We start from the raw sequence: 25,543 nt of genomic DNA on the forward strand, positions 1-25,543 counted from the left end.
TTTGATTTGCCAGAATTTTATTGAGAATATATATATATATATATATATATATATATATATATATATATATATATATATATAGTAGTTGGACATGATACTTTCATTTTTTTAATTTATTTTTATGTGGTGCTGAGGATTGAACACTTGCACATGCTAGGTGAGCACTCTACTGCTGAGCCATAACCCCAACCCCTTATTGAGAATTTTTGCATCTATGTTCAGTAATGATATTGGTCTGAAGTTTTCTTTCTTTGATGTGTCTTTGCCTGGTTTTGGAATCAGGTGATATTGGCCTCATAGAATGAGTTTGGAAGTGCTCTCTCTTTTTCTGTTTCATGAAATAATTTGTAGAGTATAGGTGTTAGTCCTTCTTTATAGGTCTTATAGAACTCAGCTGTGTATCCATCTGGTCCTGGGCTTTTCTTGGTTGGTAGGCTTCTGATGGTATCTTCTATTTCCTTGCTTGAAATCTATCTGTTTACATTGTGTGTAATATCCTGATTCCATTTGGGCAACTCATATGCCTCTAGAAATTTGTTGGTGCCTTCGATATTCTCTATTTTATTAGAGTACAAGCTTTGAAAATAATTTCTAATTATCTTCTGTATTTCTATAGTGTCTGTTATGATGTTTCCTTTTTCATCATATATGTTAAAGATTTGAATTTTCTCTTTCCTTCTCTTTGTTAGCATAGCTAAGGGTTTGCCAATTTTATTTATTTTTTGGAAGAACCAACTTTTTGTTTTGTCAATTTTTTCAATTGTTTCTTTTGTTTCAATTTCATTGATTTCAGCTCTGATTTTAATTATTTCCTGTCTTCTACTGCTTTTGGTGTTGATTTGTTCTTCTTTCTCTAGGGCTTTGAGATGTAGTGTTAGGTCATTTATTTGTTCACTTTTTCTTCTTTTAAGGAATGAACCCCATGCAATGAACTTTCCTCTTAGTAGTGCCTTCATAGTGTCCCAGAGATTTCAATATGTTGTATCAATATTCTCATTACCTTTAAGAATTTTTTATCTCCTCATTGATGTCTTTTGCAACCCATTGTTCATTCAGTAGCATATTATTTAGTCTCCAGGTTTTGGAGTAATTTTTATTTTTTATTTTATCATTGATTTCTAATTTCATTCTATTATGATCTAATAGAATACAGAGTAGCATCTCTACTTTTTTATATTTGTTAAGAGTTGCTTTGTGGCATAATATATGGTCTATTTTAGAGAAGGATCCATGTGCTACTGAGAAGAAAGTGTATTTGCTTGTTGAAGGATGAAATATTCTATATATGTCAGTTAAGTCTAAGTTATTGATTATGTTATTGAGTTTTATCATTTCTTTGTTCAGCTTTTGTTTAGAAGATCTATCCAGTGGTGAAAGAGGTGTGTTAAAGTCTCCCAGAATTATTTTGTTGTGGTCAATTTGACTCTTGAACTTGACAAGAGTTTTTTTGATGATCATAGAGTCTCCATTGTTTGGGGCATATATTTATAATAATTTTTATGTCTTGTTGGTGTATGGTTCCCATGAGCAGTATGAAATGTCCTTCTTTGTCCCTTTTGATTAACATTAGCTTAAAGTCTACTTTATTTGATATGAGGATGGAAACCCCTGCTTGCTTCCTCAGTCCATGTGAGTGGTAAGATTTTTTCCCAAACCTTTCACCTTCATTCTGTGTGTCTTTTCCTATGAGATGAGTCTCCTGGAGGCAGCATATTGTTGGGTCTTTTTGTTTTAATCCAATTAGCTAGCTTATGTCTTTTGATTGGTGAGTTTAGGCCATTAACATTCAGGGTTATTATTGAGACATGACTTGTATTCCCAACCATTTTTGTTATTTAACTTGACTTGTTTTTTCCTTTAATTAGCTTTTCCTTTAGTATAATACCTCCTTCTGCTGATTTTCATTGTTGTTTTTTGCTGTAATTCTGGTCACTGATGTGGTCAATTAGTCACTTGGCTACCTCAGTCGCAGCGGGTAGAGACGTGGAATCAACACACAGAGATGTGGAATCAACACACAGCTTGTGAGAGAACTGGCAGGATACAAACCTCAAGTCGTCATCCAGTAGCTCAGTTTATTTTTGGAATGCATACAATTGTTATAGGGTTCTAGTGGGGCATGCCTGTCAATCATACATAAGCAAGATAATATCCATAAGCCAATCATCTTATGCCTAATGTAACCGTACTATATTGCTATCTTGCTATCATCAGGAAGGGTCTTTATCCCTAGGGGAGGGGGCTTTCTAAGTTAGGAGTTTCATGCCTGAAGCTCCTGGCTATCAGTTTCCTGGCCCGGCAGCTTGTCAATACTAGCCACAAGTGCTAAGGATGTGGTTTCACTAACGGCTCGCTAGAGCAGAGCATCCCATCCTGCAGGTGTTCCTATCAGACCTGAACGAGTGTAGATTCTTCAAGAACTCTGAGCTGCTCATAACTGCTAGCTGCTAGCTGTAAACTGAAAGTTATTCCAACAGTTTTTCATTCCCTCTTCATAGAATATTTTGCCAAGGATGTTCTGTAATGCAGGTTTTCTAGCTGTAAATTCTTTTAACTTTGGTTATCATGGGAGGTTTTTATTTCATCATCTAATCTAAAGCTTAATTTTGCTGGATACAAAATTCTTGGTTAGCATCCATTTTCTTTTCTTTCTTTTTTTTTAAAGAGAGAATGAGAGAGAGAGAATCTTTTAATATTTTTTTTTTTTTTTTTAGTTCTTGGCGGACACAACATCTTTGTTTGTATGTGGTGTTGAGGATCGAACCCAGGCCGCACGCATGCCAGGCTAGCGCACTACCGCTTGAGCCACATCCCCAGCCCAGCATCCATTTTCTTTCAGAGCTTGATATATGTTGTTCCAGTATCTTCTAGCTTTCAGAGTGGGCTTAAAAATCTGCAGATAACCGAATTGGTTTCCCCATGTATGTGATCTGATTCCTTTCTCTCATTGCTTTCAATATTCTCCTTATTCTGTATTTTAGGCATATTCCTTATAATGTGCTTGGTACATTTGGTGTCCTGTAAGCTTTTTGTATTGGATTTGTTCTTAAAGTTTGGAAAATTTTCTGATTTTATTTTATGTAATAGACTGTTCATTCCTTTGGTTTGGAACTCTATGCCTTCCCCTACTTTAATAACTCTTAAATTTGGTCTGTTTATGCTCTCCCATATTTCTTGAATATTCTGCTCATGGTTTATTACCAATTTCACTGTGTGATCTACATTCTTTTCAAGATTATATATTTTGTCTTCATTGTCTGAGGTCCTGTCTTCCAAGTGTTCTAATCTGTTGGTGATGCTTTCAATTGAGCTTTTAATTTGGTTTATTGTTTCTTTAATTTCAAGGATTTCTGTTTGGTTTTTCTTTAGAAGCTCTAGCTCCCTATTGAAGTCATCTTTTGCTTCCTGTATTTGCTTATGTAGCTCTTTGTCAAAATGATCTTTTGCTGCCTGTATTTGTTCTCTTATTTCATACTTTAATTCACAGAACATTTTAATTATGTACATCCTGAACTCCTCTGTCATTTCATCTGCTGTGCTGGCCATGGATTCTAATAATGTGGTATCTTGATTTGTTTGGGGCATTTTCTTCCCTTGTCTTTTCATGTTGCTCATGTGTCTTTCTTTCTAGCTCTGTGGATCTGAACGAAGCATTACCGTTTTTACCCTATAGGCTTATAGTGGCCCTGTAGGGCCTCACCTGGCTATCTGGTGTTCCAAACTGATAGTTGCCCCGACTAAAAATGGTGATGGAGGTGACCCAAGATGGATGCTGCTGCTTTTACAGATGGGGTGTTGGGTCTGGTGTGGGGAGCCAGGTGATGGCGTTGTTTGATGTGTTCAGAGTTGAGCAGTGTGGCTTGCAGTGTTGTGGCTATTGGCTTTCTTCAGAGCCTGTGATGTCCCAGGTGCAGACAGGCTACCTTGAGTGGGGACTGTGGCAGTAGCTGTGGAGTCCCAAGATGAAGGTGACCAGGGAGCTCCAAGTTGGTAGATGGGGGTCCACACAGGAGTGGCAGCTGGAATTGCTGTGTGTGGTTAACAGCTGAGTGCCCTTCATGCGAGCAGTGTCTGGGATTTCTGCAGCTGATGCCGCTGGTCCCTCTAAGGCACTTGTGAGACCTGGGTGGGCAAGTAGTGGGGAGTCAAAAGTCCTTTTCTAATGCTGCTTGCTTAATGGGGCCTCAGGGCAAGGCGGCTGTGATGCCTGTGTGGGATCAGCTTGGAGGGGTCCTCTATCACTCTCAGCAAAGCAGTGTTCCCACTAGTTGAGACCCAGGTCATGGAGTGACACAGAATGCTGCTTCCCTCTGGTCCGCCATCTTGGATCCCCCTTGAGCTGCCCAATTTTCATGACTGTATTTTCCCCCATCTTAGTCCTCAAGCACATTTCTTTTTCAGTAAACACAGCTGCTTAGCTTGGAAAAGGTGCATGGCAAAACAGCCTAGCACACTCTGGTGTGTACACAGCTACATAAGTTCCTTTCAGATCTGCCTGGCATGGATGGGACATGTTTGGCCACCCATCTGGACTTGACTTTTTTTTTTCTCTGCTTTCCTGTGGTTTTCTGGATCTCTTCTTTGCTTCCTTGCTGTGGTTGTATTTGTGGGCATGCCTACCCTTTGAAGGCAACTGCTGACTTGTCTTTGTTATTCTTTCACTGACTAGAGTAGAGCCTCCCAAAAGAGCTCAATAAATATTTCTGTAATAAATCACTTTCTCTTGACTCCAGCAATGTTAATTTGTGACACAGATTCAGGGAGCTGAGATAGAGAACCAATATGTACTGAAGAAACTCAATTTGTAGCTCCATCCATCTTAAAATGACAAACATCTCTCTTTAGAGAAAGCATTCTGATTCTGGCCCAGTCCATAAAACTGCATTCTCTTTCTCAAATTGTAAAAGAATGTGAAATTAAAACAGCAAAGTAAAACTTGCACATGTAATAAGGGCTTCAAAGAAAGCAGTCAGCTGTGAACAGGGCTTTGGGAGAGCATCCTCAGCTAGGACTGCCCCAAAGTCTCCAAAGAGGGGCCAGAGGATTCCTACAGGAACTCCTCCACAGTGAAGTAGAGTGAGATATGAGAAGCCACTGGGCCACAAGGTTAACTGGAATGGGTATGTGTGCGTATGTATGCGTACCACTTGAAGAACATCCCAGAATATTACATCCCATGGGAGAGGCCCCTCTCACCTTGACCTCTGGTCTCAGGCACACACCAATTTGTAGTTTCCCAGTCATCTCTGCATGGTATCCTCTACCATCTCCTTATACCCAGAATTGCTGCCAACCATCTTTTACAGGGAAGACAGTTCTGGGTTTGAATTCTGACTCTCTTGTATCATCTTTCTAGGTCTTTCTTTCCCTATCTGTAGCGTGAGACTAATAATAGTTTGGAGGACACATGAAATAATGCATTCAGATATTTCATAAAATATCTAGCTTTTAATAAGTGTTTAATAAACATTAGATATTATTATTATTGGTATAGTGAGTCAAATCCCCAGTTATGAATCTATACTTATTATTTCTAAATTTATAGGAAGCTAAATGCTGAGGACTTATCTAAAGATTTTATTGATTTCACTTGTAATTTATATAATTCTAGAAGAAGAATGAATTAATAAAAATTTTATATTTCTCTGTGAAGCTATCATAAGCCATGGAAGGAATAAAGTGCCTAATAAATCAAATTTTCCAACTATCTGGACTTGATGAGCAAATTGGCTTAGCCAAGAAGAAAACAAACCCAAGGCCCTTTCGTATTTGTTTGAATTCCCTAACTTTGTTTCCAAGCTCTTTTGTGGGGACAAGAATAAAAAAAAATTGTGGGAAGATTTTTTTCCCCTTAATTATCTTTAGTTTTCAACTTAAATGTCAATAAGTCCCAGAAGCTGCAGGTCACAACTGGGATTCAATAGGAAACCCCAATTCAAGACACATAGTTTTCAATTGTATCAGAATGTGTTCTTGGAATCAAATCAGAAAATCTTGGAGTCTGGGGAACTCTTTTCTTTAAAGCTCTCCCCACTCATTGTTTTCCCCTCATGTCTTTAATGAATTGGTCTGGCTTCATCCACATAGACCAGATTGTGAATAATGAAAGAAAATTAAGAAAGGAAAAAACTGAAGTTATTGATTTAGCTTGGGGGAATTTTTTTTCCCTGAGATTTCTGACCCAAACCCCGCAAATCAACAACAATCCCAAACCCCAAATGACACACCATGTTTAGAGACAATCTTCAGTACCAACCTTGCTCAAGAAATGGTTGTCTGTGCTATCAGGGTTTTACATAGGGGCCCTGAATTCTCCATAGCACTTTATCATTTCATGATTTGGGGGGTCTAAAGCCAAATGCCTGAAGGCTGTCTTCTAAACCACATTTTGTGAAGGACAAAATGCTCTGGAGTTAATTGAAGAAAGACAGTGTGTTTATTAATGAGGGACTCATGCTTGCTGTGGTCACTCCTAGGTCCAGTGGAAGCCTCCCAAATCTTTCCTTTTCCTCTTGGTCTTGTTAGCAAAGTCCCTGCTTTCATTAACTGGCCTTAAATAGTAAGGTGTTATGAATTGTTCACAGACAAACCAATAATTAAAAAAAAGACACAAATGAGCTATTTTCTTTTGCCTACTGGAAGTGGAAGATGAATAATGCATAATTCATTACATTATGATGGAGAAGAGCCCAGATGAGCAGTTGGGTGTTGCCTTCAGGGACCTGGAGTAGAATCAATGGGCATTTGCCAATTTCCACTGAAAATATTCAGAAAATTACTTTAAGATCCTCTCGGGCGATAATAATATAAGCGAATGGCTATCCAAGCTTGGGTGATTTTCTGTTTTCATCTATTTTCTATGTTTTATTTATTTATTTTTTGAAGAAAGAATTTTCTGGTATTTTTCTGTTTATAAAGTGCTTCCCACACATTTCCTCATTTAATGGTTATGACCCATAGTGGTGTTATTTTACTGAGAAATCATAGGTCAGGAGAGGTTATGAGTTAGTGTACTTCAGGCCTCTTGTCTTAAGATCCAGCCTGGTTTTTCTTATCTGAGGGCTCTTTCATCAAGCTCTCACTTTTATGGGTGCTAAACATCTTGCCTATAAAGGAACAGCATCTTAATTGCAGTTATTATTTTCCAGCAGATAGTGTTAGGTTTCTATCACCTTTTGAACTTGTTTTTTTTTTTAAGTGATCTGCTAACACTTTTAGTTGTGCTAGAGGTATCTCTCTTCCAAATTGAAAGACAAGCCAAGTGAACACAGATTAAAAAAAAATCTTGAACTTAGAGCTGATGGTTTGTTAATGTCACTCTATCAGTGGTGTAAGGGACAATAGGATGGTAATTCTGAGACCAGGTTATTCTTTTTGGTAAATGATCCCTAACATTTTACTGATTCATAAGTAACCACTTCCTTAAATAAATGAGTTATCCTTATGTAGTTATCTTGGAGAATGGAACAGGAAGCACATGGGTTCAAAGATAAGCAGTCTATGAGTGCTTCATTGATATTTAATTGGTTGAGGAAGACATCAAATTATATTGGTTTTCATATTTTTACATTTTTTTTCATTTCCATCATCTGTGTGGAGTAGGACTTTGAAGGCATTACTTATTTTTCTATATTCTGAAGCAGATTCAAAACAAGGTCAATAAAATTCTATCTGATGGCTGATTTCTTGGGTAGGTCCCTGGGATGGTGAACAATGGTGTCCCTTCCAGATACCTGCCTTTGTTCCTCAGTTGACACAGAGGTGTAACCTTACTTCCAACTAATCTTCTGTCTTGTACTTAGCAACACAACACAGCCACTCTCCAGGTACTTTTCAGGAAATGTTGAAGCTCATGGTCACATAGTATTTAGCACAAGTGAATTTGAGAGAAATAATGATTAGAATAAATGATTGAAGGACATTCAGTTCATTTATTCATCCAAAGATCCTAAAATATGCTACTGGATTTAATCAGATCAGCAGAGAATGAGTACAGGGACATTATTGGTCCTTTTTAATCGAGTTTTGGTATGACATCTTATAGGGCTGTTATAAAACAGAGCTCTAAAAATATTATTTTTATTTTCTTTGTACCAATGACTTCTTTGTGAGATGTTCTTAAAGAAATTAATGTCTGAGCCAAGAATAGGTAGTACTTTTACTTTTTCCAAAAAATTGATTTTGTGAGATAAAGGGCACTAGACAATTCTTCTTCCTTACAGAATTTACGCTCCATCTTGGGCAGGTATGTGGGTTATCCTATTTTGCATTTTTATTATCATTCTTGACTGTGGCTAATCACCACCCTTGCTTCTACACTTTTTACTCTACTTTTAAAATTTAAAATAAATTTAAATTAATCATAAAGTTTCATTCAGAAAGACAACTTTTTTTCTGTTGTACATAACTTTTCTTGAAAAGTTATTCTTAGATGTAAATATTCTTGCAGGTCTGAAAATGTTTTTAGTCTCCCTTCATACTTGATTGTTTGCTTCCTTGGATATCAACTTCTAAGTTCAAATTCATCTCTCATTAAACCTGAAAGGCATCACTCCAAGTCTTCTAGCATCTTTGTTGCTGATGAAAAATTTCATGTTGGTCTGATTCTTATGTCTCTGGGCTTAACCAATTTTTTTCCCCTTCTGAGAGATTTGAGGATCACCTCCTGATCTTCAGAGCTAAAAATTTTATGAAGATTCGTGGGTCTCTTTCCATTCATCCTGATTGTCATTTAATGGCCCTTTCACTTTGGAGAGTTATGGCTTACTCTAGTGCAGAGTTCTTTGTTTATTTGATTATATCTTCCTGTCCATTGCCTGTGTTCCACTCCCCCAATTTTCTTTTCACATTTTCCTTTTCTTTGTCATGTCAATATACATTTTAAGAGATTTATTTAATCTTATCTATTCTTGTTTGTTTATTAAATCTCTTTAATTTCCAAGAATTCACTCTTGTTTCCTTTGTATCAGCTTGTTTTTATTTCATGGGTGATATGTCTTCTTACATATCTTCAAGGTACTAATTAGAATTAAAAAAATCAACCCCCTCTCCACCTGTCTTCAGCATTATCTCTTTCTCTAGGATCCTTTAAAAAAATTGTGCTGATTTTTTTTTCAGCTATCTGGTGACTTTTGATTACTGGTTTATATTTTTAAGTGAAGAACTGGCTAGGCTAGTGCAGTTGCAAAATTCTTTTTCTTTATTAGTCCTCTCCTTTAAATAGGAAGATCAGAGAGTAGCCAGCTGTCAGGCTTTTCTATGGGAATGGCAGGAGTCTGGAAAATTCCATGACTGGCAGACTTTATTGAAGTCTACTATAGCTATTGTAGAGGGTCAGAGCTGCTTTTCTCTTAGGCCTGTGCACCCACTCTTGGTTTCCTCCTCTGGTATGTTGGGCAAAAAAGAGGGAGTGTGGGAAGGACTATCTGGGTCCAGTATTATACAATTGCTCTGATGACATTCCAAAATTAAGGTAATAATATAATTTATTATCCACTTTGAGACACTTTGAGAAGAAAGGGGACCCTATCAATTATTTCACAAAGCTAATAGGCCTAGATTTGTACTGTCACCCTGTCTATAATACACTCTCAATTTTTATACTTACTAACTCTGAATTTGGGCTGCTCTGGGGGCTCTCCTGGGAAGACCATTCTCCTAATTCTGTTGCTGGAGTTATTCCTATCTTTTTAATTTCTCAGTCATAATGATCCATTTACTTTCTAATTTATTTTCTGAGCTTCCTTAAAAATTTATGTACCTCTGCTAACCATACTTTTGCTTTGTAGCACTGTTCTGTTTTTATTCTTAAAAAAACGTTTTCTGTAATTTCGTTGGGACTTGAGAAGTTAGGCAGGTAAAGAGCATACTAATTTTTCCATAAATGGGAAGACCTTGTATCTCTTTGACTATACTTTACCCTTGGTGATATACCAGGTTTTTAAAAACTATTTTTATATTTTATATTTAAAAAGTGATCCTCATATCTCACTTTTCTTCTTTTTGGAGTCACACAAATTTATTGATAATTGTTCAGGAGTGAGTTTATGCTGGTCGTTCACAAACCCCATGGTGACCACTTTCCTATTGAGATTATGTCTGGAAAGTCCCATGATGCCTATGAGATATTAGTTTAAGTCACTGAATCGCTAAGCCATTCTCACTGGGAGTTGTTGCTGGGGTTTCTACTTTCCTTTCTTGTAGGATGTGAATTATTGTCATGGGGGATTTATATCTCCTCATATATTCTGGTGGCATATATAAGAAAGTTAATCCCTGCAAAGATAATTCAGGTTTAGCATAGTTAGGTTAAAGGCAGAAAGGTGGAGGGATTTAGAACCAAAGTAAGAATTTTGCAGAGCTTAGTGAAGTAATGTGAAATCTGCCAGAATTAATCATAAAGGTTCATTCAGAAAGACAGTAATTACTGGAAATATAGAAGCAAAGATTAAGACTTAATCATAAGAATTTAGAAGCAAAAAAAGAAGACTGTTAGCTCCAACCAGATCTTATGGGACAAGGGCAATCTTGGACACCAAACTGACCCATCATAGAAATTACTTGATCATTTTTGTGGGAGGGCTGGTCTCAATCCTTATAGAGTGTGGTTTCATGAAGTCACTGGATAAATGGCACCTACTTACCTCATAGAGTAAAGATTCTGGTATTTAGAGTAGATAAAATTAGGTAAGGAGCTTCCTGTTCTTGGATGTGCATCATACAAATGTAAAATTTGAAAATTATTGCCATCTGAATATGCACAATCTAAGCTAAGGCCAATAAATATTCAAATTAGTATATAAGATTTTTTTTTACTTAGAGCCAAATTTAATTCATAAATTAGATGCCCCATATTAGTGGGCCAAGTTAACATTTGCCATTTAGAAAGATCTTTTCACCTCCACCCTACCAATAATATCCATTATTTTCCTGTCATCTGTTTTACTACTCCTGGGTTAAGATAGGGATGTATAAATAAATTATCTAGATTTTTAATCTTTTAAATAATTTCATCCTCTGAAATACCATTTTGGGCTTTGAGTTTTTTGCTCTTTGTGGAGAATCAGAAAAAAGAATTGTTCTTTCATAGCTAGGATTTGAAGTGTTTTTTTTTTTTTTTTTGGATTGTTGGTTGGTTGAGGATTGCTTCCTGGTGGGTTCTAGATTTTACAGTCATCCACATTAGGGGTGGGCCCGCTCAGGTGTTGTCAGCTGTTGACCTCAGTTCAATATTGTTCTTATCAGCAATTAGGTGAGTCAGACTAGAAAACAGGAACAATCACAGGGCCTGACTACTCATAGGCAAAAAGGAAACCACATAGGTGGGTGCCAAGCAAACAAAACACTCTACAGATGGTAGAAACCCAAGTGTCACCTTGAAAACGGGGTGTCATGTGTCAGGAGCAAGCTTCAGAGGTGACATTCAGGTTTGGAAGATGAGCCACAGGAGCCAAAGAAACATTTAGATTCTTCCTGGACTTCCTGGAAAAATTAATTCTTACAATTCAGGGTGTCTGGCATGCAGAGGGCGGTGCTAAAGTCTAAGTGTTTCCTTCCTTCCTTCCTTCCTTCCTTCCTTCCTTCCTTCCTTCCTTCCTTCCTTCCTTCCTTCCTTCCTTCCTTCCTTCCTTTCTCTCTCTCTCTCTCTCTCTCTCTCTTTATCTCGCTCATCTTTTTCTTTTTCCTTCTGCTTGCAGCTCTACTCTGTCCTCTTGGTTTGCCTTCCTCAGCCCTGACATGTGCCTCCAAGTTACTTTGCACCCTCCAGATCTTCTTTGTCTCTGTGATTGTATGTACCTTCTATAAGCTCTTATCTCTACCCCTATACCTATACCTTTTACCTTGTCCTGTACTCAGTTAAAGAACTGTGGGATTAAGGAAATCCCAGGCGAGTAGGTTATGTCACTTACCATGAGAGGCCACCATTTGCATGGGTGAGAATTTTACTGACTCTTTTCTGATAGAACAAAGTTTATTCTATCAGAAACCTTTGTTCAACTCTGGTAGTAACTCTCCAAGTAAACATGAGACAAGAACTTGCTACCTTCACTATAAAACATGCACTATTGGTATTTCTGGGCACTATATTTTTTTTTGCCCTTTACAAAATTTTATTTGTGCACTATCATAATCTTTGAGCTTATTGTTCTTTTATTTTGTTATTTGTTCTGGTGATTGCATTTGCTTTCTGAAGAGATTTTACTTTTTGGTTACTTCTAATTAAAGGTCTCAGTCTCTTAATTATATGACATTTTTGATGTATCACTTCTGTATGCTTCTATTTAGCTGTATTATATTTTGTAAAAAAAAATCTCAGGGTACATTTGGTTTTCAGTGACTCCTTCTCCTTTAATAATGACCTGAAGTTAAGGGAAAAGGTCTTTGTGGAGTGGAAAGGACATAGGAACTGGAGGCACATAATGTTTTGCTTTATGTGGGGCATCAAAAAGACAATGAGAAACATTTCAGCTTTCCATTTTGAGACTTTCCAATGCAGGTTCCAATATTTAGGCTAGAAAAAGGCCATTGCCCTTTGATTTCAAAGAAAAGAATTCTTGTAATGTTGACAAGAAAGTAAACTGAAAGATTTTATTTTAATGAGTTATATATTGCTGAGGGTTTAAAATTTGATTTCATACCTGATTTTTCTTTCTCTTTAGAAGTGGAACGGATTGTAAAAGCCAATGACCGTGAATATAATGAAAAGTTCCAGTATGCGGTGAGTAAAACACACAGCACATACATGCTAGGGTAGGTCTGACCTTAAGGACTATAAGTAGGATCACGCCTTCTAGGACCTTATGACCTTACTATAAACTTTCTTTGTTGGCCTGTTTCAAAAGCAAGGTGTCAGAAGTTTCTATAAATACATATTTTTGTAATGTTTACACACTTATTTCTCTTCTGCACTAATATTGGTTGGTGTGCTTATTGGCTTTGTGAGATGATGAAATATCTTCTTTATCAAGAATTGATAGTTCATTTGGTGCCCATTTGGGTTCAAGAACAATATGAAAATGGCCCTTTTTGATAGTATTTAGTGGTGGAAATGGTAGTAGTGGCTGATAGTTGATGAATGGCATTTGAGGGATTTTTTTCTCAGTAATTCATGATGAATGTGGAAAAGTATATTTAGAATAAAGTTCCCAGGCTCCGAATAATTATATTTACAAAGTGAATGGTGAGGATCATTAGGTTCATTAGGCTTATACTGAACTACTTTTTCTTTTAAATGAGTTTTCTTCATTTATATAAGAAGTATTTATTAAGATTCTACTAAGTGACTGGCACTGTTCTAGGAACTTGGGACACATTAATGAATGACTTTGTGAATTATATTATGGCCTCTCATAAATATTTTGTGATCTATGTCTCAATATGAAGTTTCTACCTAGAGTCTTTTAAAAGCTCTAACATGGGCAACTGGCAGAATCAATCACTTCTATAGGTGATACATGGCCTACAAGACCTGCTATATTGTTGAGTGTGTCAGTGCATTTAATGAAAAAGAGTCTCCATTCAAAGAGGGGTGTGATGGCCATTAAAACAAAAATATGAGAGTCATGTGGGCAAACCTGGGCACTGGCCAGAGGAGAGTTTTGGTCAAGGAACTTTGTAGTATTTTTTTCCTATGGGTGGGCCTTTTCCTGTATATATGGATGGATGCATTGGACAATATAGCTTGACACTATTAAATATGCAGCACAGCTATCTAACACTTCTCTTTTCTCATTCTGTGCTAGTCACGAAAACTTGTGATTATAGTTTGATTTTCAATGTAGGCTGCCCCACAGGGAGTCAATATGCTGTTTCCATAACAGATTTTTCATTGTAAAACAATGTTGACACTTTGATTTTATTTATCAGTCTTGTGAGCTTTGTTAAAGTAAGTCTGCCCTTGAGAAGAGGAATCCCCCTCAGAAGGGTGATGCGTGTGTCTTAGCCTGAGAAGGAGAAACTGTTATTCTCAAGGTGATAAATGCCACTCTGTGTGGTCTCCTGACATACGGTCAATTAGCCCCTCTGGTCATCTCCAGGTGATGCCTTTCCACCCATTCTACATCCATTCTTTTAACTGTAGAGGATGACTCTTGAAAGCCTTGATTAAGCCGCTCAGCTTATGCCAAAATCATCCAATGCCCAATCAGAGGGAGGAAAAACAATAATAACTAATCTGCTATAGGTATAATTATACATGTAAGTATGTGGCTGTTTATTTTCCAATGTATAACAAGTGTTTTCATTCTGTGAGCAGTAACTCTAAAAGTGCTTTCTAAGATGACAGCCTTTTCTATTTACAGTTATTTTTTTTGCTTAATATATGAGATTTTTCAAACTTCTACAGAAGTTTGAGAAATAGTGTGACACCTTTGTGCCCACCACTCGGGTTGAGTAGATGTTAACTTACCAGATGATTTCAGATCGTTCTTTTCAAAGTAATGATATGCTAGTGCTACAAGGATAGTTCATCTTTCATGATAGTGAGCAAAAGCACACATATGTGCAACTCTAGATGTGTTTTCTCTTTTGTTTCCTAATAACAAAAGGGCAGTAGAACAGTATTCCACAACAATAGCAGATTCTACAAGGCAGCTCAGTCTCTGAGTGCAGACATGTCAGAGTAAAAGCAAAATCCATTATGGATTGGCAAAACCAAGAATGACATGAAAAATGGAGGAAGGGAAGCTGAAAAAAAGCGAGGGGCACAGGTATCTCAACTGCAATGTCCACTGTTGTGGCTCAGTGGGAAAGAGCAAGCACCTGGCCTTTCCTGGGGACTCCCAATGCAGTGAGTTGTGTGGCTTATCTTAGCCACAGTTTGTTCTGCTACAAATGGAGACTAATAAAAGCACCTATTTCATAGAATTATTGTAAGGAGTAAGGTAGAATAATATACAACATACCTTGGCCATTTTTGCTTAGTCTTGCCCAGCTTTAAAGGATATCATCCTAAGTGTAAGTAGATTTGGAGAGACCCCCAATAGATCCCAGGCAGGATGCTTATATCAGTTGGAGAAGTATTCTTCCCACCAAAAGACTGAAAAATAAATGCAAATAAGCCCAAACTTGTCATGAAAAATATGAGAGGAGAAATGGTGAAGGCCCTCAAATGAAATGGAGAGAGTGTTTTGGGATAAGATAGACCCTAGTGTGAATCTTTTTTCTCTATTTTAATGATTAACTTGTGATTTCGATCTCTTTATTTTTCTGAGCATCAGTTATTTCACCTGTGGCCTGAAGAAATTTTTTTCTCATGAGATTATTTACTGAAGGGTTATATCAGTTAATTAATATAAAATATTTGATAATAGTAACACTAAAATTTATTAGATGATTTACTATGTAACAGGCCCTGTGGTATACCTTTTGTATGGATTTCTCTATTAATCCTCGGTTTCTCTTAAATGTAAGAGAAAAATGGCTCTGGGAAAATAATCACAATAAATTTGGATTACTTATAAAGAACTGGATGAAGTAAGATATTTGGTGATAGTAATGTTAAGATGTTACTGAGGAATAGGCTAAACTTGTAAACTGTTTCCAGCTGATACTATGTCCCAGATTGAGCAAATGTGTGATTCTGAAGGTGTGGAAGCTGCTAATAAATTATGTAGATTATACAACAGTATAAAAACCAATGTACCTAAAACAAGAAGAGGAATAATAGTACAAACAAGTGTGGTTGTAGAGATTCCTTCCAAAATGAGCCATATTAAAATGATAATAGTTTAATGAGATATTTATTGATTACCTACTGTTGTGCAAAGCATTTGCTGAGTTCAGAATTTTTCCTACAATGTCAGCATGAATATCAATAGATATATGGTGTGATGATATCAGTAGTAATAAATGTAGCTATAATAGCAATAACGGTTTAAAACATGTGGTTCTCACCAAATGAAAGTCATAGTTGTAAGTACTTTACTATATTAAACTTATTTACTTTTACAACTCCATGAAGTACTTTTATCATCTCACTTTTGTACATTAAAACATCGAGACATAGATATTTTACCTAAGGGATTTAAGGTTATGTAAGTAGATAATGGGTTCTACTCATGTGGTTGTCAATCCAGCTGTGTACCAGTTGCTTTGGAAAAATAGTGAAAAACTGATGACTTTTCAAACAATCAAGTTATAAAGAATGTCTTGATATCTTACATTTAACTGCAATTTTCTCTATAGCTTTGGCTGATAATTTTTTCAGTAAAGTTTCATTATGCTTCATAAATAACCACCAACCCACAAACAAAATGCTCAGCGAGATATAGATGAGGCTCCATTTAGTAACTTGTCTCAAACACACAAGTAAAAGATGGCAGTGTTGAAACTCTAATTGGCCAGATTCCAAAGTCTTGTGTGTGTGTGTGTGTGTGTGTGTGTGTGTGTGTGTGTGTGTTTTCCATGATATCATACTATTATTTTGACCCACTCCGGCAAACAAATAAGCACAATAAAACCAAAACAACAACCCAATTACTCTAATCTCCTTTGCTTCCCTCATGTACCCTTTGGCAAAGTTTTTATACCCAAAAGACAAGATAAAGGGAGATAGAAAATTTTACAAAGTGGCCTTATCTTTAGCATTTGTATATGTGAATTGAGCAGGAAAATTTACATAAAACTCAGATAAATGGTGCAATTTCCACAGACACTAAACTAATAAAGTAAGCTTTTTTCCTTGAAGGCTGAAGAAAGATATTTCAATACATGGAGAAACTTAATTTATCACCAAACTCTAAAGCTGCAAAATACATTATAAGACATAACACAGGCTTAGAAAATGATCAAAAACACTTTGGATAGATAAAGAAGATAAAGGATTTAGAACATAAACAAAAGACAAGGTTAATGATTCTAAGTAAAATTAATTGGTAAACCAGACATGATATTGTGAAAATTGGAAGGTGGGAAAGAAAATTAATTATAAGCAGAATTTCAGACTGCCAAGAGTTGTAGAAAAAAAGTGGGATTGGAGAGAGGAGAGAGTGAGCCAAGTGCTAGAATGAGTATTCTCATTAGAAGGGAGTTCAAAGTTTTCTTGGTTAATAAAACGAATGCATAATAGAAGTAATGAGAATAGTTGTATTAAAATATGTTAATGTTAAAAATGTTTAGTAAAGAGCCAAGCAGTCAGACTCATTATCCCTGGTAAAAGGAGTTTAAAATGAATGGAAGAAGTAGTGTAAACAGTTGTAGTTTTATGAAAAGGTGTGAATGACAAGAAATGTCAGAAAAAATTTTGGGTTAATTATGTCTATTTTGTGATTCATTTAAAAATGAAGAAATAATGATGGAAAATATTGGTTTCTACTGGTTCTTGTTCTCTCTAGTTGTGGCAAGCTCTTTCCCTACTTTTTTTGAACTTTGAATAATTTGAGAAAGGAGATGAATTCATCAGTGATGAGAAAGTTATTCCTCCTCAAACTCAGAAACTTCAGAAAAACTGACTACTTTATCTGAATATCTCATGCACTTAGGTAGATGGGAGATATTTTTTCCCCTCCTGAGCTGAATTTTTGATCCTGCCTGGGAAGTACATAGGCTTTTATAAGTTGGTGAGATTTAACTAAAGAGTTTTCAGCTTATAAAGAAGGCCTTCCATCCAAAGTCATGATTCTAACACTAGATTCCTAGGATTAATATGCCTAGTTGACAAATGGTTATTGGATGGAATCTATTGTTCTTCTTATGACTTTTGTGATTGGTGGAATATGCTCATTGGGACTTTCCAAAGAGTGTTCATTCAGTGCAACAAATATGTCTCAGTACCTCCAGCTCCCAGCAGTCATTGCTATAACAGACCCTTCTGTTTCCCTTCCATTCGTTTCAACAGGGCTTTGTGTGTGTTTCCATAGTCACTTTGCTTTTCTCTTGACTTAGAATCTAACCTTAAGAGTAGAGTAGAAAAATATGGTCCACCATCATTCTTTTTACCCACCCCCAGAATCACCAAATATTTTATTAAATTAATTATAGTTGTACCATTAAAACTTTATTTTTAATAATTTTTCAAAAATACTATTTTGACAAATTCATAATAATTGTACAAATTTATATGGTATGATGTGATGCTTCAGTTCATGTAGACATTACGTAATGATCAAATTAGAGTCATTGGCATATTCATCACCTGAAACTTTATTATTGCTTTATTGGTTCACTGTCTTTCTAGTATTTCACTATTTTTCTAGTATGTGAGCTTCAACAATCACCAAACCTCTTTAGGTCCTCACAATCTTTGTAGGTCTACATCATAATGATGTGTATGTATCTTTTCTGAGAAAAGATTGGCATAACAGTAAAATTTCTCATTTATATACATATCAGTGAATACACAATCCATTATATCTTTTTAAAATAGAAATAAACAATTCCTGAAATTTGATATTCACAATGTGCCTACTCTATAACTAGTAACATGAATGGTTATTGCTTTATTTACTTTCCAAAGAAGATGTGAGGCAATGTGCAAAAATTATAAAGCTCAAAGTGATAAAAATACATGAGGAAACTGGTATGTGCAGTGTATTTTTAGTGGGCGCAAAAGTTCATGCTGGAAGGATCTATGTGTGTAAACTAGCTGTGTATTGAGTGCTACTGGGCTTATTAAGAAATGGAGACAAATTCAGATTTTTACCTTGAACGAGTATACATAATCTACTCATGAAGAGAAGACCACTACACTAGAATGAACCTAACAATAGATAATAATGAAAAGGTAATACTAAATTTCCATTGGGTTATGTGGCCTGTAAATGTTAGGGAGAGCTCAATGTGAATGAGGAAATTTTGCCAGAGGATATGGGAAACGATTCCAGTACTGTTTCTTTATTTTATCTCTTTACAAGGAGAGGTCTATAGTCGGACTTAAACGGAAGTAAGGGTGTGTCATGGAAAAATCATGGTTCAGGTAGGTGAGACCAGACTGTTCAAAAAATGTGAATATGAAGTGACAGGTTCTCAGGATCTGGGTGTCACAAAGTGAAAAAGGGTTAATGTTGGCCTTCAGATTAAATAGACCCACCACCCAAAAGGAAATGCCCAAGTTAATGTGGAATAGAGTTTCGGTGTGATGAGAGTTGTAGATTAGAAATATCAGATGGAGGGAGATACTTAAGGCTAAGAGAAGGATGAAACTTGTTAAGGAGCGATGGCAGTATAGGAACTTTCAGGCTCACTGAAATTAAATTATGCATTTTCAAATCAATCCTTTGCATCTTTGGCTTTTCAGATTCATAAGAAAGGTAAAACCCTAAATGTTTTCCTTGGGAGACCTTTGGGATATCAACATGTTGGGCACAATCCATCCTGCTTTTTAAAAAATATTTTTGTTAGTTATTGATGGACCTTTGTTTTATTTACTTATTTATATGCTATGCTATGCTTGTTTTATTTACTTATTTATATGCTATAAACCCAGTGCCTCACATATGCTAGGTAAGTGCTAGCCACAACCCCAAGGGAGCCACAACACCAGCCCCTCATCCTGCTTTGATGAGAAAGTTGGGTTTCTCCTTTTCTCCTTGGGCAGTGTGGTTGTACTGTGAACATCCTGTTGATCCTTACTAGCAGGCCTGATAACCAGAATAGTGCATGTACCAGCTGACAAGTAGAGATGATGATAAGCAGAATGACAATTTGGAATTGATCATAAAAAGTGCAAGGAACTTGCATTGTTAAGAGTTTTTGGTTGTTAGTTGTTGCTTCTTTGTATTGGGGCATTGTAGTTCACATTGATAATGTTTGATATTACCAGGGTAATAGTGATTTTTAAACAAACATCAAAAATGCTTTGTTTTTTTTATTTGCCTTCTGTTTTGTGTGTTGTTAATACCTGTGTATATTATTCAAAGTTACATATAGAAGAGATTTTATTTTTTCTTTTATAAATAATTTACTTGGAGAAGGAAATGTTTTTTGGACAACTCTCAAATTCATTTTCTTTCTGGATTCAAAGGTTTAAAGGCATAAATGTTTTATCTTTCTGATGTTCGATTTGTGTAGTTTTTTTTTTTTTTTTTTTTGGCTAAGCATTCGATTGATTCCTTGCTTCCTTAATTTCATTTGCCTGTTTTGCGAGGCAAATTTAAACAATACTACAGGTTTGACTTTTATTTTTATTTTTTTTCTTTCTTTATTGTAATGATATGAAACTGAAAGGTATCCAAGCAATATGTAATTGGAATTGAGTTAAAATAAGCAATTTTCAATGGTAGAATTTTGGAGCACTATTATAGACTGGATATCATGAAACAAATTTCAGCTAAGACTGAGAAATGAAAAGATGGAGCTGGAAGAAAAGGAACTTCCCTTGTGGACCATGAACTACAAATTCAGTTTCCTTTGTTTGTAGATGGTGTATGATAGTATCCATAAATCATCACACAGATGAAATTGGGCAAGTTCAGTAACAACTTGGAAGTTAACAGAAAAACCACCAACCCCAACGGTCTCTGAGTGGTTTTCATCCTGTTTTGTTATTTTTTTTTCCTGGACCAAATAATCTGGTTCTGTGATCATATTGCTAAAAGATGGTGACTTATCATGCCTTCCATGTTTTGGTTGAAAGATTAATCAAATCATCAACATAAAAATGTGGTCTCTAATTCATGTTCACTGTTATGAAACCTGTGCTCAGATCACTGATTTTCTATGTGCTTCTCTCTATTTTTTTCAACAAAAATTGCATATATTTATTGTGGGATATGGAATGGCCAAATCAAATTAATTAGCATATGCATTCCATTACATACTTATTATTATTTTTTTATGGTGAAAACACCTAATGTCTACTTTCACAACAATTATCAAGTATACAAAACAGAGCTTCTTACAAAAATAAGCTATTTAGACATTAAAATTAAACCTGAGGATACTTTAAAAATGATTCTAGGAGTTAGTTAGAGGTGATCTATGTGTGCAGAAATGTTATGTGTGCTGCATGAATTTGTAGTTAAGGATATGCATAGAGCTTTGTAAGAATGCTTTGGCTTGAATTAAGCAATTAAGTATAGGACAGCAATCAGATTCATATGTCTGGATTGATAATCTACATCTCCAGCTGCTGCTACCTTAGTCTAGACATCTCAGGAGTCCTAATTGTTCAGGGTTTAATGTGAACTTTTTAGTTGTCAAGAAGCATGTGTTCTCTACTGTGACACAAGAGCACACTATTCCAGCTGTGGCCATTCAGGTGTTATCCAGGTATGTTGGAGATGATGACATCATTCTGTGCCAATTGTCTGAAAGTAAAGGGAAGAAGAATTGTTTTATTCAAAAGGAAAAAGCTGACTGACTGCTACTGTAAATTTAGCTTATGCTTATGGTAGAAACTCAGTGTGGAATTAACCTTTAAAGCTTTCCCATACAGTTCTCTTTACAGAATTCTAAACTGCATATCCAGTCTGGGCTTATATCCCTTTAAAGGAGCAGAAATCACGGCCTTGCAAAATAGCTTTTCTGTCTTTGGGTAGTTTTAATCATTAGATAATTTTAACATCAAATGAGCCAAATGAATATTCTTTTACTTTGTTTTCCACTGGTTTTTGCTTTCCTTCAGAGGTCAAAGCGGAACTAATGTGTCTCCTTTTTTATAAGACAATCCTTCTGATATTTGTGTTTACAATGTCAAACAAGAGTTTACGAAGTAGACTAATCTCCAGGACAATCATTTGTCATTTCTTTTTCTTTTCAAAGAGCTTCAGATTTTCTATAACTTCTTACAGGGAGGTCTCCAAAGTCAAGTACAATATTTTAGAAGTTGTTAAGTAGAGAAAAAATTATTCATCCAGCCTAAATTTGCACTAGTTTATTGGAGATTATTGATTCCTATTAATGTAATTTTCAAGGACTGACTTAACCTGTCATTAAATCCCTTTTATTATTGTATCACATGTGGTCTTACTGAGCATGTCTTCTATATCTCCAGCAATATGAAAACTAATGGATCTAGTGAGTCAGAGCTCTGGGGGTGGAGTCCAAGCATTTTCTTAAAGTTCTGTAGGTGATTCTAATGGACAACCAGTATTAAGAATCCCTGATCTAAGTTAGTAAAAATAATCATGTTGAGCCCAACACTCTTAAAGGCATAGCCATGTGCCTTATTCTGTATCACTGCAGACCTAGAGGTTGCTTTGGGGTGCTTAAACATTCATTGCACCTTGTTTATTTAACTAGATTCAATTTCTATAATTAATGGACCTTGTCACCAACCCAATATTTGTTCAGTTATGTTGTATGATTGCTTCTGGTCTTAATAAACATAAAAGCCTTTAAAAAATTTATTCTAGTACTGGTTCAGATGACTTTTATATGGAAGCAGAAGGATAGAATGAATAACTGAATGTTGAAGTCATGTTTCTATGATTTTTGCAAACCACTTAGTTCCATGTTTGATATTTCAAACACTCTTGTAGACAAAAGACCACAAAAACGCCATTGTCCTAAGCAAAACATTTTTGAGGTTAGGAGTATAAACGGGCAGATCCTCTTTATAATATTTTGCAGAGAAAGCATAATTCATCTTTTTCTAGATGAAAAGAGAAGCCAAAGGAATATTTGATTTTTCTTCTCTCTTGAATTCTAATATGAGAAAAATCAATAAACTGCCTGCATGCTAAATAATGTGAAAAATATATATTTATGTTAGTGCCCAGTTTTTTTTCTGGGTTATGTACTAGAAATTATTGAGTTGAGTTGTGGATTATGAACACTGATGTTAACTAATGTTTTTATATATAAACAAAATTATTTTATCTACTATAAATTTTGTATTTTTTCTAATTATTTCTATTTTCCATGTGTTGAATAATTATTTAATGTGTATTACTTTAACAAATGCTTTAGAGACTTAAATTATAAAATCAGTCCCAGCCCTTTGAGAGTTTACTATCCACTTGGGGTTTTTGTATTATTTTATATCTGTACATAAAATAACCATATAAGACATTGTAAAGTTAAGTATGAAAATGAGTGATGTTAGACTTATAAATAACATCTTCACTCTAACTGGGTGAGGAAAACAATTTTCTAGGGAGGGATAATTTTTCTTTTTCTTGAAGTAGTTCACATTGATAATAAATGTCTTTTTAAAATATTAAGGAGTGATAAAATACCACATTTCATTTATATTATAAGAATGGTCTGACTTAGTTTGAAAGTCTAACAGTTTGCACTATACCGTGAATTTTATCTGAATTTGGGAAACCATTTAGCTACTCAAAAAGCCAAGTGCCAGTCACCTTGAAGCTGATCTAAGCCTAAACTAGTTAAAAGAAAATGAGCTCATTGAAAAGTCTGTCTGGGATATACAGGAACTGAATGTTTTGAATCTGACAGGCAGTTACATTTTGTTGTTTATTAAATTCAAATGTGGATTATATACAGCATTATTAAAACCAATACTTAAGGTATTTTGACATTGGGATAGTTCTGAATTTATGTTTTATTGAAACTAGTTATAGTGCTGGGCTTGGTGTAATCCTTGTACATGTCTGTAATCCCTGTGGCTCAGGAGGCTGAGGCAGGCGGATCATGAGTTCAAAGCAGCCTCAGCAAAAGGAAGGTGCTAAGAGACCCTGTCTCTAAAAAAAATACAGAATAGGGCTGGGGATGTGGTTCAGTTCAATCCCTTGTACCTGCCTGCCCCCCCTACCAAAACAAAGTTCTAAGTAATTTCCTGAAATCATTCAGAGTCTGTATTCTATTATCTGTTCAATGATGCCTGCCTTTTGGCCAGGTACCTTTTTATAAAGGGATTCCTCCTGCCCCCTGCTTCCTTCCCATGCTGCCACACTCCCCTTTGCATCCACACACCTATGGAATTTCCTTAATGGTTCCTTTGTTTCCCAACTTCCTACTTGATCCAATCTTCATTTACTAGAGCTTAAGTTTGAGATATATGAAAAGAAATCTATGATTTTTTTCAATTTTTTTCATCCAGTATATTTTTCTTAAAAAATGAAGAAAAAACTCCAGAAAAATATCTTCAGTGAATCAAAAGGATTCACCTCTGACATTGATTCAGCCCCACAGTCTCTTGGGAGAGATCAAATACCTCTCAAGGTTTATAATTTACACTACACAAATACCTCTCAAGGTTCATGATCTACACTGCACAAATGGGACTTTACTGGATTTGTACTAATTTAACTTAATTATTTTCAGAGGATTTTGAAAAAGTTACATGTGGTCTTTCCTATATCATAGCGATTTGAGCCTATGAAAATTTGTGGGTTATTTAATACTCTGCTTCTTGAAGTGTGGTCTCCAGACTTGAGACCAGCATCATCGACTTCACCTGGAATTTGTTAGAAATGCAGACTATCAGGCCCCACCACAAAACTGCAGATGTAATATTGCATTTTAACAAAATCCACAAATGATTCATCTTGCATGTTTGAGTTTCAGAAGCATTGGATTTTACTTCATTTAGGAGTGGCTGGAAGATTTTGGCAAAAGCATAAAGCAGGGGAGGGGGAGTAAGTATATAATTACCTACCAAGCACAATGCTAAATAATCTACCCTTACTATCTCTTTTGATCTTTGATTTCACTCTGCATGGTAGATAATGTTATGCAAATTTCACAAGAAGGGGAACTAAGGATTGGAAGAATTAAGTGACTTTTCCAAGGTTACTTAGTTGGTAAAATATGGAGTCACCTTTTAGATTCAACCCTTACTTTTTCTATTACTTGTTATCTCTTGGGACAATTGGTGCTCACTAGAGTAATTTTGAACTGGATTGTTTTTTTCTTTATAGTATATGACTAAGATATTTTTTGGGGAAATGGATTTAAAAGGTCTTGAAGTTTTTCTGAAACAATATTTGTGAGCAAGGTCTTTCTTTTTTAATCTATGCATCCTGAGTTTAAAGGTTAAAGTGTCTCATTACACTACCTCCTTTTAGTTTTTGTATAGAAAAATCTTTATTGCTGCATTATAATTCTATATAATAGTGAGATTCATTGTTAAATATTCATAGATGCACACGATGATATGACAATACAATTTGGTCATTTTAATTCCCCTGTACCTCCTTTTCCCCTGTCTTCCTCCCTCCCCTGGTTCTCTTCCTCTACTCTATTGTCTCACTTCAATTTTCATGAGACTCATCCCACTTCCCCACCTTGTTCTGTCTAGTTTCTACATATGAGAGAAAACATATTAACTTGACCTTCTGAGTTTGGCTTATTTTGCTTAACATAATGCTTTCAAGTTCCATCCATTTTCTTGAAAATGACCTAATTTCAGTTTTTTTATGACTGAATACAACATTGATAATGCTGGTTATCAGTGATGAGTCCTGCTTTCTCTCATGTTGAAGTTTGAACATTAGAGAAGCATGTGGAAGCGAGCATATGACGCAGGGTTTATTTAGAAAGGAGTAACATAGACTTCTCCCCGGAGGGAGAAGGGGGCCATAGCTGGTATCCTGGTATCCCAAGAAGTGAGGTGTTCCGCCCTTTTTATATGTCCTATGCTTTTTTTGTTCTTCTGCCCTCTTCCCCTTATCTTTCTTCTTCCTGCTACATGACTAGG

The 25,543-nt window shown here is 35.7% G+C and overlaps 1 protein-coding gene across 1 annotated transcript in view; it reads left to right on the forward strand.

Moving 5' to 3' along the window:
* ATP8B4 (ATPase phospholipid transporting 8B4 (putative)) overlaps positions 1–25,543 on the forward strand; it is a 253,104-nt gene that overhangs the window by 30,555 nt on the left and 197,006 nt on the right. Inside the window, exon 3 of the mRNA XM_081291345.1 lies at positions 12,660–12,718. Coding sequence (XP_081147471.1) covers positions 12,660–12,718 — 59 coding nt within the window. The remainder of the gene's footprint in view (positions 1–12,659; positions 12,719–25,543) is intronic.

Source organism: Spermophilus citellus (assembly GCF_964194105.1).
Source record: "Spermophilus citellus genome assembly, chromosome: 4".
Lineage (NCBI taxonomy): Eukaryota > Metazoa > Chordata > Mammalia > Rodentia > Sciuridae > Spermophilus > Spermophilus citellus.